Here is a 19,997-nt window from a genome sequence, read left to right as displayed (position 1 = left end):
AGAAATCAATAAAATTGAAGACAAAAAAATCAATGGAGAAAATGTAACTAAAGCTAGTTTTTAAAAAAGGTCAATAAAGTTAATAAATCTCTGGATAGGTTAACTAAGAAAAAAAAAAAGAACACAAATTGCTAATGCCCAAAATGAAGGAGGGGACATTGCTACAGATCCCGTGAAAATTAAAAGGATGATAAAGGAATACTACGAACAATTCTGTGCCCACAAATTTGGTAACCTATGTCAAATGGACCAATCCCTTGAAAGATACAATCTGCCAACATTCACACAAGGAGAAATAGATGATTTGAATAGGTCTGTATTAAAGAAATGGAATTAATAATAACCTTTTCATGTACTTATCGGTTGTTTGTATATTTTCTTTAGATATATGTCTTTTCAAATGCTTGCCCATTTTTCTTTGTTACTATCACAACTTTATTTGATATTTCATTGAACAGAATATATTTTTTGAAATTAATAGACTTTGTTAGAGCAGTTTTAGACTTACAGAAAATTGAGCAGATTGCACAGTTCCCATATATCCTGGCTGTTTTCTGCTCAGTTTCCCCTATTATTAACATCCTGCATTGGTGTGGTACATTTGTTACAATAGATGAACCAGTATTGATGCATTATTATTGACTAAAGTCCATACTTGACATTAGGGTTTACACTTTGTGTTTTATGATTCTGTAACTTTTGACAAATGCGTAATGTCATGTATCCTCCATTATAGCATCATACAGAATAGTTTCACTGCCAAAAACATCCCTTGAGTTCCGCCTATCTATTGTTCCATCTCTACTCTGAACCCTCGGCAACCACTGATCTTTTCACTGTCTTTATAGTTTCACCTTGTCCAGAATGTCATATAGTTGGAATCACATAGTATGCAGTATTTTCAGACTAGTTTCTTTCACTAAGCAGTATGTTTTAAGATTCCTCCATGTCTTTTTCTTGGCTTTGTAGGTCATTTTGTTTTATTGCCTTATTTGATGGATGAACCACAGTTTGTTGGAGAAGGCAATGGCACCCCACTCCAGTACTCTTGCCTGGAAAATCCCATGGATGGAGGAGCCTGGTGGGCTGCAGTCCATGGGGTCTCAAAGAGTCAGACACAGACTTCACTTTCACTTTTCACTTTCATGCATTGGAGAAGGAAATGGCAACCCACTCCAGTGTTCTTGCCTGGAGAATCCCAGAGACAGGGGAGCCTCGTGGGCTGCCGTTTATGGGGTCGCACAGAGTCAGACAGGACTGAAGCGACTTAGCAGCAGCAGCAGCAGCAGCCACAGTTTGTTTATCCATTTACCTTTGGAGGGACATTTTGGTTGCTTCCAGTTCCTGGCAATTTTGAACAAAGTTGCTATTAAACATTTATGTGCGGGGTTTTATATAGGTATAGTTTTCAACTCACTTAAATACCTCAGAATATGATTGCTGGATCATATGGTAATGCTGTATTTAGGTTTGTAAGAAACTGCCAAAGTATCTTTAAAAGTGACTATACCATTTTACATTTGTATCAACAAAGAGTTCTTGTTGCTTCACATTCTTGTCAGTATTTGGTACTATCAAGTTTTCGTTCTAATAGATGGTAGTGGTCTCTCTGTTTTAATTTGCAGTGCCTAATGACATGATTTTGAGCATCATTTCATATGCTTATTTGCCATCCGTCATCTTTGGTGAGGTATCTGTTAAGATCTTTTGCCCGTTTTTAAATTGGTTTATTATCTTTTTATGGTTGGGTTGCAAGAGTTATATATTCTCAATACCTGGTCCTTTATCAGATATATGATTTGCAAATATTTTCTCCCATTCTATGGGTTGTCTTTTCACTTTTTTGATGGCAACATTTGCAGAAAGTTAATTTTGTGTAGTCATGTGTTTTTATCCTATGACTTGCATTGGCACTTGCACTGTTATTGTTTGCAGTATGTGCAGATGCAGAAACAAAAGTAAGCAAGAGGCGGGGCGGTAAAAACAGCAAGGAGATGAGAGATGGCTGTGGAGAGGGGTTGAAACAAGGCATGGGTGGAGCAGTGGAAAGAGTAAAGAGGAACTGGGTAAAAGGATGCACCTCTTCCTCAAGTAGTACTTGATCCATGTTCCCAGGATGGATTCTTCTTGCTTTGTAGCCCAACAGATACGATTGCCTCACTCTCAGAATCCTGCATCCCCTTCTATTGCAGGCTTGAGAATGAGGCTGTCAAGGCAGGGTTCTTGCCTCTTAGTTTAGCGACTAAACAACGAAAACAACTCTCATTCCTCGCTAGGTTCCCTGTATTTTCTCTGAGAAAGGTATGTAAATACAAAAGGGGTTTTTGACGTCCCTCATGAGTTTGTGGAAGCTCCGGGAGATAGTGAAGGACAGGGAAGCCTAACGGGCTGCGGTCCATGGCGTCGCAGAGTCAGACCCGACTGAGCGACTGAACAACTACATAGCATATGTCAATACCAGTGATCAATGTTCCTCAAGGGCAGGGATTCGGCTCAGACGGTAATGAATCTGACTGCAGTGCAGGAGACTCGGGTTCAATCCCTGGGTCGGGAAGATCCCCTGGAGGAAATGGCAACCCACTCCAGTATTCTTGCCTGGAGAAGTTCATGGACAGAGGCTACAGTCCATGGGGTCGCAAAAAGTCGGACACGACTGGACGACTAACACTTAACAAAGTGACAGAGGTGGGAGACAGTCGACAGGGCCAGAGAGGGAGGCTTATTTTTAGTTGCGGAGGATGTTTGAATGCAGAAAAGCCCCAGCTAGGAAAACTGTCTCTGAGGACAACAAGGGGAGGAACTAAATAAATTCTGGCTCCCACTGTGTACCGGAGCTGATGGCTCCCGAGCTGGATGTGGGAACCCTTTGGGGAGCGGAGAAACTAAGCCCCTGTCACGTTTGTGCTGTGTTCTTAAGGGGGAGGGGGAAGGGGGAAGGGGAGGAGAAAGGCGAGCAGAAGCGGGAGGAGCCTCGCGGCCCGCATCAGCTTAGTGGAGGATGAAAAGCCTCTCCTCTTTCCCCTCCCCGGCTGCCTCCACCTGGCTCCTCCCAGTGTTCGCCAAGCTCCCCTCCCCCTTTCCCCAAGGACAATCTGCAAAGAAGCCCTGGCGGAGGAGAGCTAAGACTCTAAGGCAAGAGGGGCCCTTGGGTAAAGAGCGAGGGGGATAGCCGAGAGCGAGCGAGGTGGGAATGAACGTGCTGGGAGTTGGCGGTGGGAGAGCAGAAAGGAGCAGACAGGGAAAGAAGAGGTGGTGCGGCATCAGAAGGAGGAGCTGAGGGGGGATGGGTGACGAATCCTAGCCCCTCGACTCGCCTCCCTGACTCGTCTCCCTGGCGTGCACACCCTGTCTCTGCCTGGGAATCAGGGATGGGTGGGTGGTGCTCCGACCTAGTAGCTCTAGGCAGCCTGACTCCTGCCCTGGCACTCATCCAATTCAAGTCAGAGCTCCTAGGATGCTGCCTCTCCTGTATTTCTACCTCCCTCGTGCTTTTCTGCGCACCTGAGATTTTATATATAGGTTTCAACATGTCTGTTTCTACATGTGTGTCACTGTTGATCCATTTATTTATGACTCTGCTTGTATATCTGTGTCTTGTGCCTCTATAACAATTTTAGAGATGCAACAGAAGAATTTGAGCTGTTTTTTTTTGCAGGTCAGCACTCCCCACCTTCCCCCCGTTTATGATGCATTCTCTCCGTCACTGAAGCCTCTGTGGGTGGAAGATCCCTGTATGGATTTCTATCAGGGATGAGCTCCCAGAGTGAATAAGCAGAGGAAAACTCAGGGAAAAAGGGATTGGCACAGTACTCAAACGTTTTGTTCTTTTCTTTCCAAAATTTTGCCTTCCTATTTGCAGCAACCACTTAGGCTTTCTATTCTTGAGAACTGCAGAAATTTGCACATGAACACTCATTAAATAGGAGAGTGTCTCTATTCTTGTGTGTTTGTGTTCCTCTCACTATTTGTTGCTATGTGCTTTCTTAAGTCCTGTTTGTATCTGTATGTGTTAGAAGTAGAAGGAATATGTATCCAAGCATATTTAAATTTTTTTCTATATTTGTGTGCCTCTCCAGTTGTCAGTTCACTGATGTGCACAGGCTTCGGTAGGCTGTGGGAAGCTTTAACAAATGAAAATGATCCCCCCAACCCCCAGGAGCTTTCAGTCTAGTTAGGGAAAATGACTTTAGCAATCTTTAGCCCAGGTATCTGCAAACTTTTTCTTTTGAAGGCCAGATAGTAAATGTTTTAGGGTCTCTGTTGCAATAATCTACTCTGCTTTGTAGCACAAAAGCAGCCATAGATAATTACCAAAAGAATGTGAGTGGTATGAGCACTGAAAACTGAATTTCATATAATTTTTATATGTGATGAAATTGCTTTTTCAACCACTCAAAATGTAAAAACTTTTCTTAGTTTGCTGCCTTACAAAGACATTGGAAGGGTTCAATTTGGCTCCTGGGCTGTAGTTTGCTGACTCCTTATTTAGCCCAACTTTTTCAACACATAAGAAGCAACTAAAATATCACATAAAGCAATAATTCAGTGCTAAGCGGGTGATCTGGTTTCAGAAACACTATGTGATTTGAGGAGGTTCAGAAAGAAGTACTCCTTGACCTGTGGTAATCAGTGAAGGCTTAATAGGTTTAACAGGAATGTGACTAGGACAGGCCTTAAATAATGGAGTAGGATATTGATCTGTGGAAAGAGCCAGGATAGCCTTCCACACAAGTGATGCAATGTGCACAGGCACAGAAGTGGGGAGGAACAAAGTGATGTTTAGATGTTAATGGAGCAGAAAATTTGCAGGAGCCAAGGTTGGAGCTCCAGGCAAGAGTTAGGTCATGGAAGCTTTGAATGCAACCCAAGAAGTTTGGGTTTATCTGTCAGTACTGATTATATGCAGCGTATTTGTGAACCTGTGTTTGTTAACAACACTACGTATGTTTGTGTATGTTTTCTTCATGAGTGTCTCATTGCATGTATTTTCTTGGCTTGTGTATGGATTTATATGTGGATGTGACCTGTGTATTTATCAGCAGCTACCCTGATTGTCCCAGGGTTCACATCTGAAACATGAGCTGTACTTAAAGGTCATCAGCTTCTGATCGTGTGAATGAATCCTCTCTCCACTGAGGCCTCAGAGGCCTATGACCTTCCCTTGGAGGTTTATTTGGTGTCTGAAATAGAGTGGAGAAGAGAAGCACAAGCAGAGGGAGACCAGCTATTGAAGAAAACAATTCAGATGGAAAGAGGCCATGAGGACAGAAAAGGAGGATAAAGGAAGATAATAAGAAGGAGAATAATAGGGTTTGGTAACTGTTTTGATTCTTGAGATTAAAGAGGAGATAAATTTTAAAAATAACAGCGGTTGGTTAGCCTGGATAACTGGGAAAGTGATGATTCAGTTGGCATTTTTATGGATGCGAAAGTATGTCTTGTATTTTCCTTTGAGAGAGATAAGTCCTAAAGACAAAAATATGAAGGTGTTCACATGTTATGTGTACATATTCATGTCTCTGTGGCAGTGATTTTGTGTTACTCTTCACATTTGGTAGTGTTTAGTGTGAGGGGCAAGGCCTGAAGATAAAGGATCAAGAGATGCATAGGAGGCAGAGACCCTGAGAGGGATGGGAAAAGCCAGAGAAAGTCCCTCACCATTCCGAAGCCTGAACCATTATTTTGCCCAAGCTCCAGTGTGCCTGTATAACCTGGAACTCCCGTTCCAACTTAGCCCATTTCCATAACACCCAACTCAAATCTTAACCAAAACCCAACCTACTGTTGTTTTTCTGTTTCTGTTTTGTTGGTTCGAAGTGCCCTAAGCCTCATTTGATTCCTGTCCTCTGCAATAGCCCTTCCCTTCATTAAAAGAGAGGATTCTGTGAAGCTAACTTAACTTTTCTCCTTTCTCATTTCTGTTCAGTCACCCACCCTTCTCCTTGACCTTAGCTTCTTCTCCAAATAGGCTCCAGTTGGGGTGGGAGGGATTAGCTAGGACTTTTGCGGTCTTAGGCTTGATTTCTGTGACATTTCAGCCTGTCATTCTGCGAGGGTGTGGTTCTTTTCTGGAAGAAGTCCAAAGATCTTAGGCTGCAAACCTCAGACTCAGTATAGTGGGACAGCCTGACTGTGAGGTGGCTCTAGCCAGTCTAACAGAGCCATCTTCCAAGCTCATAGCAGCCTCGATCCCGTTGTATCCTAACTGACCATTCTTTTGAATTCTAGAGTGGATCATGACCCATGAGCACCATGCAGCCAAAACCCTGGGAATCGGCAAAGCCATCGCCGTGTTAACCTCTGGTGGCGATGCCCAAGGTAAGGAAGAGGGCCCAGCTTGGGGAGAGGGCCTGGCTGGGAGGCCCTGCAAAACCCACAAAAACCATAGTTGGGAGGCCCCCTTGAATTTCTTGACTCCCTCAGCCTTAGCCTGTAGAACAGAACTATCCTCCTTAAGATCCTCCTGCTGTGCATTTACACAGGGACCTGGGGCTTCCCCAAAATCTCTGTTAGGTCTAAGTCCACACGTGCTTTTGGATTTCACTTGCTCTACTTTTTTTTTTTTGAACTGTTTATTTTATATTGGGTTATAGCCAATTCACAATGTTGTGATAGTTTTGGGCGGGGAACAGAGGCACTCAGCCATACATATACATGTATCCATTCCCCCCTGAACTTACTTAGGTCTTCATAAAGCTTCTTTCCAAGTTTCTCTGAAGATCTGGGACAATTTGGGTTCTTCGGTACTCAGAAAACTGGTGTTTTCTCAAGCAGGATTGGAAAGGAGAGTAAAAAGAGATAAAATTGTTGAGAAGGCAGTAGGTGGATTCACTTCAAGTACATTGGAAATGTTGGGAAAAGGAGGGGATTTGGAACTGGTATTTGATGGGCTCTAGCAAATCTTCAGGAGCCAACTCTGGTGTCAGGGCTCCTGTGTGGACCAGGGTCAGGCGCCTCACTCTCACAACACGTTTCCTCCTCCTAGGCGCACGCACGTCCACGTCCTTCTGCCGTTCTGTTTTCTCTGACCTCTCCTGCTCTTCCGTTCTTTTAACCCTTAAACAAACAGGAAAAGCAGCAGTTAATCAGTACATCCCAAAGGTTGTGGAGGGTGGGTGGGGGGCGGCAGGCGGAAGAAAGCTAAGTCCTTTGGCTTGAGTCCAGGAGACCTGGGAGTCAGAACTGTCAGGTATATGGAAAGATGGAGAGAGAAAGAAGGGGATCTCAGCTGGCCTCCCCTTCCCTCTGCACCTCTCTTCCCTTGGGTTTTTAAACACCCACTTTGTATAGAGCCCTGTCTTGTGTGTTGTGGAGACGCTGATTTCCTTTGGGAACTGTAATTTAATGAGGAAAGATGTCATATGTTATTAAAATTCTTAATAAATAACAATAACATAAATAACAATAATCAGGTGTGTCTTAGCCCACTTATCCTACTTAGCCCACTCTATCCTTATTCTTAGGATAGAATCCACTTATGTATTGAAATGGTAGGTCTTGGTTGGACTAACCAGGGAAGGCTTCGTGGAAAAGATAGATTTCGAGAAACTGAATTCTTCATTCAAGAAAAGTGCATAAATCGGTGCATGATGCAGTAAATACAACACCAATTCAATAAAAAGTGAATTGTTGAGCATCTGCTGTGTGCCAGACAGGATGGGAGACGCTACGCCTTCATCAGTGAAAGATTCACCCATCGTCTTTGTTCTTATGACTCTTCTAACTAGTATGTTAGTAAAGCTAGACTTTAAGTATATTTTAAACTAATGTTTAATTATAATTGTGATATCTGTTATGAACAGGAAAACAGAGGAAGGAGGCAAGAGGCCTGAGTTTAGGAATAGTAGCCAGATTAGGAACACAGACCTGGTTTCTGTTGCTTCTCTCTCCTCTCCTGGAAAGAATCTCATATCAGTACTGAGTTCCTCAACATAAACTCTGAATATTGGTCCTAAAACCTTGGTAGGGTGGCCTGTGGAACTGGATTGTCAGATTAGGGGAAGCAAGAGCCTGCTAAAAATCCAGATGAGGTCCACAGAGTTATGAATTTATGAAGAAGCAGAGCTTTCTGGAGAGGGAAGGAGGTTTAAAAAAAAGAAGTCTAGGGTTTAACATGGATCCAAGAGCAGCAGAGCCCTTACAGCTTCTGATCCTGAGCAGAGAGACCCTCATTCTAGAGACAGGCACAGTGTACCCAGGGACATATCCCACTGCAAAGCCGTATAACATCTCAGGTGCGTGTTAGTAGGGACAGAGAGTGGTAGGATAGAATTCTTGGGAGGAAGGAAGCGAAACAGCAAACTCAAAGTAGATTTGAGAGGTCCCAACTGAAAGGTCCCAAGTGAAACATTTTGAACAAATGTTTAATTATAATTGCTCAAACGTTTAATTATAACAGCTCAAATGCAGAAGTGGCCTGCCTGGAGATAGGTTTGTGGGGCCCTCATTCTCCCAGGGAGAGGCACAGGAAGGTTTTTCCCTAGAGGCTGTAGGCCACTTGGCAGAGAGAGGTCAGCTCTATAAGATCCAGAGGCGCCTCAGCTCTGTTGTTCCCTGACCTTAGCAAGGTTGCTGCTGCTGAGTTGCTTCAGTTGCGTCTGACTCTTTGTGACTCTATGGACTGTAGCTCACCAGACTCCTCTGTCCATGGGATTCTCCAGGCAAGAATACTGGAGTGGGTTGCCTTGCCCTTCTCCAGGGGATCTTCCCAACACAGGGATCAAACCCACGTCTCTTAGGTCTCCTGCATTGGCAGCCAGGTTCTTTACCACTAGCGCCACTATTAGCAAGGCTAATAGCATCTTAAAATAGAAGAGTGGCCAAGAATCAGACATCCTGAACTCAGAAACTGGGCTGATTAGATGCCAGATCCTAACCCCCTTTCCAGCCCAGAAGTGGTCCCAATCTGCCTGAAACCACACTACATTTGGGCTAATGAAATGGGCATATTCTGCTGGAAAGGACCTTAGTCACCTGCTCTATCCCTCTGTCCTCAGACAGGCAGTCTATTCCAAAAGCATATTTATCCTATTTTTAAAGGTTCGTTGGAATAGGATTCTATTTCCTCTCCATAGCTGTTCTAGGATTTACAACTTTTAATTATGTAGCCGTCAGAAAGTATAATTATATCTAACAAACGTTTGCTCCTCATGTCCTTTTTTTTCTTATTCAAAGTTCAGTTAAGGTGGAAAGAAAAATTTTAGCAAAAAGGTAGTGACCAAGTCATTTATTTGTTTTCTCCTATCTCATGTCATAGACCCATCCCCTGTAGTCCTCCCTACAGCCTCTTCCCAACAGGCTGTAATTGGAGACTCCAAAGTACGTGCTTCTGATGCTCTCCAGAGTCCCTCGTGGCTGTGCCCAGAGTACCCCTGAGTGGTGCCTGTAATCTTATCCTTCGTCTTGCTTCTAATAAGGTAGACAGCTGCTCATGGAGGGTTATTTAGGGCAACATGGAACAGCCAAGGACTGGCCTGGGACCAGAACAGGCCGGTGACATTAAGTAGGAGAGCCCAAAGCATAACTGGGACTTTCTAGTATAATCTATACAGCCCAGTCTGTGACTTCTAGGGAACTAAGGGTACAGAGGCACAAAAGTGGTCTTAAAACTTGATTTCTAGGAAACACTCAGATATCCAGTTCTGAGGCAGGGAGGATGACCTCTGAAAGTTGGTATGGTAAAAAGGCAGAGGGAGGAGAAAGGAGAATCTTCTTCTCTTGTGGGATTTTTCTTCTGCCCAAGAGACTTAGATGTTTCTTGCCCACCATCTATTGTTTGTTTTACACTTAAAACCTTTGAAGTGATTTGTTTTCCTTTAATTTTTTTCTCCCCTACCCTTCCTCAGCTCAGGAGCAGGAAAGAGCATTCCAACCTATACATTTCAGAAAAATATTTTTTCCTTCTTTTGTAAGATTACAGATTTATACTCCTCCAGGTATCCAAAAGAGAATCCCACAGGCCTTGGGAAAGTCTAGAAAATAAACGGTAGTTTCGTATTTGTCCTGATTTTTAAAAATTGGATTTATTCATTTTTCCTAAAGCACTGATGGCTTTCCCTTGACTCTGACTTTATGTTTTTTTAATACACACAGGCTTTTCCTAAAGCTTCTGGGAAGGCCTCTCCCTTCATAGATTTTTTCACTTTTGATTCCTTCAAGTCCATCAGATAGATGTCTAGACTTTGCCTTGGTGATGTAATAAGTATGTTTTGACATCATTGCTATCCAGTGACCTCTTGTTGGCAAGCCCAACCTTCCAGTTCTCATCTCGGATCAATTATCAGACACCTACGTCAGAGTTCCCACTTTTGAAACTGTCCCCTTTGGCTTCTAAGATGTTGCTGAGTCCTGGTTCTCCTCCTGTCTTTCTTGCTGCTCCTTATTCCTTCAACACTGGTGTCCCTCAGGGTTCCATTCTTTGCCTCTTTCCCTTCTAATTTTACCTGTTTTCTCGAGACGGTCTTCCAGGTCTGCATGGATGACCCACAAGAACTTCAAACTCAGTACATCCAGATATGACTATATCATCCCCACCCTGATCTTCCCAAACCCAAACCCACCTCCGCTCAGCTAACTGCACAGTTTTCCCTGGGGCCTAAGGCAGTCATGGAGCATATCCTCCTTCCTTTCCAACACCTTGAAATCTAATCATGTACTGATTAGATGGAAGACCCATTGCTTCTGTTTCCTAGGTTCTCCTGCCCAGTCTCTGTTCCGTCCTAAATGCCCAGGCGAGGCCCGATTGTTCTTGTCACTGCAGCTAGGCAGCCATCTAATTCTAATGTTCCCTCTTTCCAGTCTGTCTTCCGCATCGCTGCTAGAGTGATCTTTCTGATCCACAGAGCTCATTATGTCCCTCCGCTCTTCAAAGATTCCCCATTGACTATAACTTTTATGTTTTTTAAGTTACAGACCTCTTTAAGAATCAGTGAATGCTGTGGACCTTCTCTCAGAAGAAATGCCCTTGCCCACAAAGCTTTTCATACAGGTTCTTGGGATTCATGGATTCCCTGAAACCATCACCCATGGATCCCCAGTCAAACCCCAGCTTCCAGAATAAAAATTAGCCTTCCCTCAATGGGCACACAGGCCCCTGCCCCGCTGCACAGCTTCATCTCTCTACAGTTTTCCAGTTTATTCTTTATAATACAGAGTTATGTAAGGCTACTCCTTGACCCTCAATGTTATTTGTGCCATTCCTCCTGCCTATAACACTGTCCCCAGCTTCGTCCATCTGACCAAAAGATTTGAAAGGAAATTATCCTTTAGGTCTCAGGACAAATGCAGTCTTTTCTGTATCACCTTCCCTGACTTCCTCCTGGTGTCATAGATGCTTCTTCTCCTCATCCCCATTGCACTTTGTACAAATCCCCTCCATATGGATCCAAATTAGAACCACACTATAATTTCTCCCGTGTTTTTTTTTTTTAATTTTTAATTTTTGGGCCTTGCTAAGCAGCTGTGAAATCTTAGTTTCACAACTAGGATTCATGCCCCCTACAGTGCAAGCACAGAATCTTAACCCCTGGACCACCAGCAAAGTCCCTCTCCCCTTGTCTTGAGGACCATTCCCAAGTCCTTTATCTTTGTATCCCTAGACACTCTGTCATACCCTGATGCATCTTTCCCAGTGCCTGCATAGAGTTAGGAACATGAGAGGTATTTAATAAATATTTGTTAAGTAAGTAAATAGTAAGGCATTAAGTTTGATTTGGAGCTTAAAGCCATGTAAAACCAACTTTTGTCGACCTGCAAACAAACAAACCTGAAAAATAGATATTCTGGCCTTTTTGATTCTATTCAGTTCCAGATAGCTTTGGATTATGCAATAGTTCATGATGGGTTTTAGCCTGCTGCTGCAGATTTTTCCAATTACTGGCTTCTCGAGTGCTTACTGGTATTTCTCCAGGCAGGTTAAGGACCACATGAATAGATTTTAGGTTGAAACAAAAATGTGTAATGTGTACAGGGCTACCTGAGGGAGGGTGATTAAGTGGTTCACAAGAAGTTGATCTGTCATGGCATCACTCTAAGCCCTTCCTTACATTATAAGGTACGACAGGGTAACCAAGATGAAGATCCAGGAATGTCTCACCAGTGAGACTGCTGGGCACTAGCAATGGCATTGCTTCTACTGTGGTTGTCTGCACCACCCTGCGTTGTATGTTGTGACAGGTCAGCTCCCCCTGTACTCTTGGAAGACAGGGTTCTTGTCATTGAGCAGCTGCTAGGAGAAGGATGGTACTCACAGACGAGGATGCGGGAAAGGCTCTCCCCTCTGTTTCAGGCCTAGTTGCTTCTCCCAGTGGAAACAGTAATTTACAGCGTGCTGTTTGGGTTCGTCATACACATGCCACACACACGTCACAGGAGAAGATCAGCACGGGAGAAGGAGAGCATAGAGTCTCCACTAATTGTGCCTGCACACTTGGTCACAGCCTCTTCTGGTAGTTTGGGAGCCAGAGGATCTCATTGCGTGGTGCACACTGGAACACACACCAACGCAACAACACTAAAAAGCTGTGTATGTGTGGGGACTGGGAGGATCCACCAGCCAGTAATGGACATGCTCATGAATAGCTTGCAAAGGGTCAGGTCACTGAGCCCAGAGTCATGTCTTTGTCCTGAGAAGCCTATACAAGCCAGATGCCAGATTCACTGCAGAAGACAAGGAAAAGCCTGGTGTAGCCATTGGGATTAGCATGGAGGTCAGCAGTGTTGGTTTAGACATTTCAGATTTGGATTAAAAGCTGACCTCATCCTCGCTCTGTAACCTCGACCTATTTGAGCTTCAGTTTCCAAGTCTAAAATGGAGGCAACTCCCAGGTTGTGGGAAGGATTAAATGAGTTGATGATTGACAAGCATCTAGCAGCATCTAACCCCACAAAAAGCATGCAAGATGCTTATTCCCCAGGTTGCCCTGGCATGGAAATGTTTTAGGAAAGATGGAATTTTGGGAGGTTGGGGAGGTGAATGGAGGTAAGTTGTGTAATGTTAACATTGAGTAAAGTAATTCAGGGTTAATGGGGACCACAGAAGACTTGGATGAGGGGATTATAGATTCAGAGAAAAGCCTTGGAAAAAGACTGACTCAGGTCTTAGAGCCCAGGGCTACTTTTCTTAGGAGTAACTTCTCTCTGACTCTTTCCTCCTCGCAGGTATGAATGCTGCTGTCAGGGCTGTGGTTCGTGTTGGCATCTATACTGGTGCCCGTGTCTTCTTTGTCCATGAGGTTGGTTCTCTGCTCTGATCCCCATCACTCTTTGTTTTTCACTCCCTCTCCCCACCCTCTCTCCTTATCGCCTGGTTACGTGTCTAATTGCTCTTGATTCTGTGTCCCCAAGAATCACTCCTTCCCACTCTGGGCTCCAGTAATGATGGTGGGGCCTAGAGATCTGCAGACCAGATCCTCGTCTTGCCTGCTCAATTTAAAGTAAGAAGTAATTTCGCCTTCCCTTCAGCTCCCCCCAAACAGAGAGGGAAGCTGAAACAACTTAGTATTTCACATCCAGAGTCAGAGCCTCAGGAGGATGAGTCTGTTTCTGCGGTTGTCTTACTTTCCAGGGTTCTAACTCCTCCTTGCTTCCCTCTTCTCCTTTTGCACTCATCCTTTGCCCACTCTTCTTTTCTTAACGTCTGTCTCCCTTTCTTCTCTCTCGCCCTTTCTCTGAAGTGTTATCGTCTCTTTTCAAGTCACGTTTCTCTCCTTTCTCCTTCTAACATCCCCTTCTTTTTTTCCTCTTTTGCTGGTTATCAAAACCATCTGTCATCTAGTTCCCCTGGGAGGAAATGGGATGAGCCATAAATAAGAGAAATTGAGATTAAATGTTAGGAAGGGCATCCTGATGTTTCAAGAATGAGAGAAACTAGAAGAGTGTATTGGAACAACTGATGTCTCCTGCCTTGGACTGTGTTTTTCTCAGGAGCACCCAGGCATCAGTAATGGGAGGTGACTTGATTCTCAGGGAACCTCTTCCCAGGGACCCTGTCTTAATCCTGGGGGTTTGGGGGAAGCCTAGCAGAGGCTGAATGGATGTAATGTATCCTACAGGGTTATCAAGGCCTGGTAGATGGTGGAGATAACATCCGGGAAGCCACATGGGAGAGTGTCTCGATGATGCTTCAGCTGGTATGTTCCAGAGGGCTCTGTCCCCTGTTTGTGCTGTCCTTGTCTCACCCCATCTGGGTGGGGCTCATGGTTTCCTGAATTCCCTGTGATGTGGCTTAGTAGGAAGGGTTTCTATGACCAAAGAGGGGCTACATTTACCCTTTACTCTTTGCATTTAAAAACATCACCCTGGTTTCCTAGGGCAGGATGTAGGGTTCGGATGTGATCACAGGACGCTTTGTTCTTTATAGAAAGGTCATAGGTAAGATTTGAGGAGCTGGCATGTAATGGGTCCTGCTCTGGGGTCATGGGGAAGGTCAGGCCCTGAAAATAACCTCATCAGGGGACTGGAGCCGGAGCCAGAAGTAGAGCTGAAGTTTGCCAGTGCTCATGTTATGATGATGAGGTGACCTGAAACCAAACCTTTTAAGGAAGGAAGGAACTGGGATAGCCTTTTAGAGTTTAAAAAAAAACCCTAAGATGATCTTGATTGTATCCAGAGCCCCTTTTGCTACTTTCTCTAAGTCATTCTATACCCATTTTCTGATTTACTGAAAAATCTACACATTACATTTGTGTTCTCATTCTTTACCTCAATCCCCTAAAAAAAAATCCATGAGGAGAAACAATGAACAGCACTTAGTGAAGATTTAAACAGGCAATGGCACCTCCCTAAAGTAGTCTGAGAATGAGCCAAAATTCTGCATCAATACCCACGAAGGCATGGATGCCCAGAGTTCATATGATTTGTGAAAACCCTGGGTGTGCTCTCCTCTCTTGGGGTGTGTACAAGCTCCTGGGAGTTTAGGGCTTTCCCTACTCAGAGCTGTTTTTTCTGTGAACTCCTGGGTCTTGGGGGTCCTCCCACTGGCACACAGATCTCCAGGCGCAAAGGGGAAAGGACTGGCAGTGCTTGGCCCCTGCTGAAGTCACTGCTGCTGCTGCTTACATGTCTAAGATGAGAAAGATGGAGATCATTTTAGAAGCCTACATATATGTGTGTATTCCCTAGGTCTCTTTAGGACGGTCACCATGACAAAGCCTTCAGTGGCATAGGCCCATCTTAACCATCTTCTAAGAGGTGTAGCAGAACGTGGGAATGTGGGAATGACCCCGCAATGCCTCAGCCAGCACCATCTCACCTTTCTTTAGAAGGGACTAGTGGGGGAAAAAATCTCAGTGAACTACAGGGAGGTGAAAAACAGGGAAAGTTCCATGTAGGCTCATGCAAATCAAGCTGAAAATCAAGATAAAGTGAATAACTTTGAATGCAGTCAAGCTAGCTAGGCAAATGAAATAGAAACGTGTCAAAGGCAACTGAGACTCACATGTCTTCCAGTAATGGCTAAGCTTGTACAATTATATGCCCTTAGACAACAGACTTAAACATCAGTATTCATGATTCTGGAGTTTGAAACTCATGTGAGTTTCATTAACCCTTTTCATGAAGAATAAAACTTTAAAACCACACACACACACACACACACACACATACACATACATGAAGGGGCCAGTGACTCTTCAGGATGTCAGGGAACTTCCTAGGGAGCCATGTGGTGATGTTGGGATGGGGGAATCCTAGCCTGTTGAGCCCAAATTTGGCCTTGTCACCTGGGGAGCTGACTCCCACCTCTTCCCCAAAGGGAGGCACGGTGATTGGAAGCGCCCGGTGCAAGGACTTTCGGGAACGGGAAGGCCGGCTCCGAGCTGCCCACAACCTGGTGAAACGTGGGATCACCAACCTGTGTGTCATTGGGGGAGACGGCAGCCTGACTGGGGCCGACACCTTCCGCTCTGAGTGGAGTGACTTGTTGAGTGACCTCCAGAAATCAGGTGAGCGCTGCTCTGTAAGTGTGGTTTCTGCGCATGTGCACACCACGCCCCTCCTCTCACGGGAGAAAGTTGTTGCCCAGACCCAGAGGCAGTCTTTGCCCTCCTCTTTCTGCCATTGTTGACAATTGCCATGGACTGCAGCCCCTGCCCTCTCCAGGCACCTGCTCCCTGGCACTGGGGACCTCACCCAGGGCCCCCTGCTTTGCTTCCCCTCATCAGGCAAGATTACAGCAGAGGAGGCTACCAAGTCCAGCTACCTGAACATCGTGGGGCTGGTTGGCTCAATTGACAATGACTTCTGTGGCACTGATATGACCATTGGCACCGACTCTGCCCTGCACCGGATCATAGAGATTGTAGATGCCATCACTACTACCGCTCAGAGGTGGGGGCCCAGAAGGAAGCAGCGTGGAAGGATGGAGCTGGAATAGATCAGCTGGCTGAGTACTAGAAAAGATGAAAGTGCTTGAGCTGTGATACTATTGTGATCAGTTTTCTGGGGACTAGAACACTGTTTTTAACTAAGAATTATCCCTGGAGCACTGAATTTTACTGCTCCATACCATAAGACTCGCCTCTGGCCACTGTCTACCCACACGTGTTGCTCTGCAGGCTTTAATACCTGTGGGATCTCCTAAATGACTAAGACAATTTCAGGGCCCCCCCAAACCTTTCCAGCCATATCACAGAGATCGTAGAGGCCATCATGCCACAGGTCAGATGGGAGGGACTCAGGGGAGGCAGTGCAGGAGAATGGGGGTACAGAGGGGTGGCAGTCTCCCAAGGGCAATCCTGGAGGATTCCAGGTCAGTCGAGTCCTCTCTCCACTTCTTTTCCCTTTGCCCCCTCCCTTCCTGGTCCCTCCTTCCCAGACACAGTGCCTCAGTACTGACACCAGTACTGACACCATCAGGCCTGGGAAGGACACCCTGTGGCTAAAGCAATTCCCCTGGGTCTTCCAGGTCTCTCAGAAGAAGGCCCACAGCATAAACATACATTGAGGATAGGTTCCTGGGCCACGATGTGGGTGGTGGCCCGCAGGTCTGGCCATAGGAACATCTGGACTGTGTGAGCCCTGTGTCTCTCTTGCAGCCACCAGAGGACCTTTGTGTTGGAGGTGATGGGCCGGCACTGTGGGTAAGACTGCCCCACCATCTTAACTCGTTTATTCCGTGTACAAGCAGTAGCCCTTTCCTCTTCTCCGGGGACCCGGGGGGCTCCCCGTGGGGGTGGATCAGGAGGTGTACACACTTCCCTCGGTGTGGCCACCTTTCCTCATCCGCACCCACTTCCCTTACACACTGTACACATACAGTGTGAAAGAGCAGACAGTGCTCTGAGATTGGGAGCCACCGGGGCAGGTGAGTGTGAATAGAAGGGCCTCTTGAGGGGCAGAAGCTCACTGAGCAGCTGTCTCACCCCAAGAGTGAAACAGGAGCTCCGCAGACCTTCCACCTCCAATGGCACTAGGTGGCCTTGTCGGGAATGGGGTCATCTGGCTGCGATCTGTAGCTCCTGCCGTGACACTACTGGCTCTCATCTCAGATACCTGGCCCTTGTCACTTCCCTCTCCTGTGGGGCCGACTGGGTCTTTATTCCCGAGTGTCCACCAGATGACGACTGGGAGGAACACCTTTGTCGCCGGCTCAGCGAGGTACTGGCACTTTGTCTTGCCCTTTGAAAATCCCCTTGCCCTGTTCTGCTGCAGATGGCTTTCCTGTCCATCAGTTTTATGACACTGACCGTTTTGCACTTTTTTCTCAACCAGACAAGGAACCGTGGTTCTCGTCTCAACATCATCATCGTAGCTGAGGGTGCGATTGACAAGAATGGGAAACCAATCACCTCTGAAGACATCAAAAACGTTAGTATGGATGGAGCCAGAGAGGCCGTGACACCTTACCGGCCCCAGGCCCGTTCCCCAGTAGTTTCCGAGTCTCCCCTTAGTTCTTGTGCACATCTCTCCCCAGGTGTCTGGCCCCCTGGTTTCCTCCCACCCAGGAATCATTACAAGATAAGAGGCTGAGTCATCCTTGATTTATTTGGGTCCCTGCTTGATTCCTCTCCTTGACTCTGCATCTCTCTCTGTCCCTTCAGCTGGTGGTTAAGCGTCTGGGATATGACACCCGGGTCACCGTCTTGGGGCACGTGCAGCGGGGTGGAACACCGTCGGCCTTTGACAGAATCCTGGTAAGTCATGGGGCTCTGTGGAACCCTCAACTTGCTGTCCTTCCCAGCACAGGGGCTTCAACCATTGCTCACACTGCTCCGTCACCAGCTACTGGACCGCAGTGGGCCTTGACTCATTGCCATATGCTCAAGAGTTCTCTTTTGTTGCAAAAAATGATGGGAGACGCTAGGCTTCACTAGGGTCGAATATCTTACAGCCTGAGTGAAAGATTAAGATCTAACCTTAGACACTGTTTGTACCCCCATCCTACTTTCATCAAGAAGGGACTCTTACTCAGCCCCAGTAATTCTCTTGATAACTATAGTGGATATGGTTCCCTGGAACCAGGAAGAATCCTTGGGGGCTCTTCTGGCAAAAGGAGGAAGCATCATCAAGCTTTAGATGAAATGTGGGTCAGAAGGTAAAGCCCAATGAGTTCTTGGCTATAGTCCTTAAATGTGGAACTCAGCTCGTGATTTGGAAAGGGCCTTGGATGACCAGGTCCTCCAGGCTGAGACCAGAGGGGAGGCTTGGACCAGAACGGCTTTGCTTCCTGCAGGGCAGCAGGATGGGTGTGGAAGCAGTAATGGCACTTTTGGAGGGGACCCCGGACACCCCAGCCTGTGTGGTGAGCCTCTCTGGTAACCAGGCTGTGCGCCTGCCCCTCATGGAGTGTGTCCAGGTGGTGAGTAGTGACCCCAACCCACCTTCCTACTAGCCCCAGCCCCTATCCGTGTGAGATCTGAGTGGGAGAGAGAGCAGCTCCTGGGGCTGCCAAGGCGGGTGCAGGTGGGGAGGCTGTGTGCCACAGGAAGGAACATGAGGGAAAGGCACTCAGGGGGCTCTGTGCAGGAGCTGTCCCCTCTCCAAGCCTCAGTTTCCCCATCTGACAGATGTTCCTAAAGAAGATGCAGCCTGCTACATCCTACCTAATGAGACCCAATATCTCCTAAAACCCACTCGCAGGAGACATGCTTCTCTCTCCAAACCTATTAAAAGCAGGGAAATATTATCAAGGTCTGGCTGGATAGCTCATCCCTCACTCTGATTTCTCTCTTGAACCATCACGAGGTTACTGATAAGTATTCACCTTGAGCATGAGTGTAAGGATTGGAGAGAAGATGTGTAAGTGGTCTGGAGGATGCTGAGTGCTCAGGAAATATGGCTCTAATTATAGAGGAATCGCTCCTTTGATACCACAGAGCAGATGCAGTGGCTGGGAGCTGAGGTGTCAGGTTGCCTCTCAGGCCTGGCTCCCCAGCTCCTGGATGCTTCTCTCTGATACTCCGGAGTCCTAATGGCTTACAGGCCAGACAAGCTCCAGCCTCGCCTGGAACTGTATCTCTGAAAGCCCCCCCCAGCTAAAGCACTGGCTCACAGAGCAGAAAGCGGTGGAAGCATGGGGCAGGGATCAGACTTTCTTCCTAAGTGGTCATCTGCAGATGACCAGTCTTAATTTTCTTATTAACTTAGAGGCCACCGTGAGGCTGGAGCCCTGGGTGTAGAATGGAGGGAGATGCTGTGTTATTTGTGTGTGCTCTGCCATCCTGCACATCTTCTAGTAAATAGAGCCTAGATTTAGCCCTTTTCTTCTGCTGCTCGTTACTCAGAAAATTAAGGAAAAACACTGACGTTTCTCCTTCTGTGAAAGTGTGTCGGGGCGGGGGTGGGTGGGTCCTGGATGGGCAGGGTCCAGTCACCAGCCCAGAGCCGGGCAGAATCTCAGTGTGGGATGGGAAGGAACCCAGCTGTGTGCGGAACCCTGGCCTGAGTGTTGCCCTTCTCCCTCAGACCAAGGACGTGACCAGGGCCATGGATGAAAGGAGATTCGATGAGGCCTTGAAGCTGAGGGGCCGGTGAGGAGATGACCAGGAATTCACTAGCCA

At 46.3% G+C, this 19,997-nt stretch overlaps 1 protein-coding gene across 6 annotated transcripts in view; it reads left to right on the top strand.

Annotated features, from left to right (window-relative positions):
- The window catches only part of PFKM (phosphofructokinase, muscle), a 45,344-nt gene that overhangs the window by 17,707 nt on the left and 7,640 nt on the right, over positions 1-19,997 (top strand). For 2 of the 6 annotated variants that reach the window (XM_086399730.1, XM_086399727.1), the window contains exons 3-13: positions 6,229-6,318; positions 13,159-13,232; positions 14,052-14,129; positions 15,752-15,941; positions 16,161-16,326; positions 17,034-17,078; positions 17,487-17,595; positions 17,710-17,805; positions 18,039-18,131; positions 18,671-18,796; positions 19,903-19,967. In XM_086399730.1, the coding sequence (XP_086255856.1) occupies positions 6,229-6,318; positions 13,159-13,232; positions 14,052-14,129; positions 15,752-15,941; positions 16,161-16,326; positions 17,034-17,078; positions 17,487-17,595; positions 17,710-17,805; positions 18,039-18,131; positions 18,671-18,796; positions 19,903-19,967 (1,132 nt within the window). Of the gene's footprint in view, positions 1-3,083; positions 3,150-5,178; positions 5,316-6,228; positions 6,319-13,158; positions 13,233-14,051; positions 14,130-15,751; positions 15,942-16,160; positions 16,327-17,033; positions 17,079-17,486; positions 17,596-17,709; positions 17,806-18,038; positions 18,132-18,670; positions 18,797-19,902; positions 19,968-19,997 lie in introns of those variants that run through there. The other 4 variants (XM_086399731.1, XM_086399729.1, XM_086399733.1 and 1 more) reach the window with 4 other exon arrangements.

The sequence above is a fragment of the Bos grunniens genome, chromosome 5 (assembly GCF_055505025.1).
Source record: "Bos grunniens cultivar Pamir isolate PY7600 chromosome 5, Bosgru_T2T1.0, whole genome shotgun sequence".
Lineage (NCBI taxonomy): Eukaryota > Metazoa > Chordata > Mammalia > Artiodactyla > Bovidae > Bos > Bos grunniens.
Note: the sequence above shows the minus strand (reverse complement) of the source record. Positions and strands in the feature narration are given on the sequence as shown.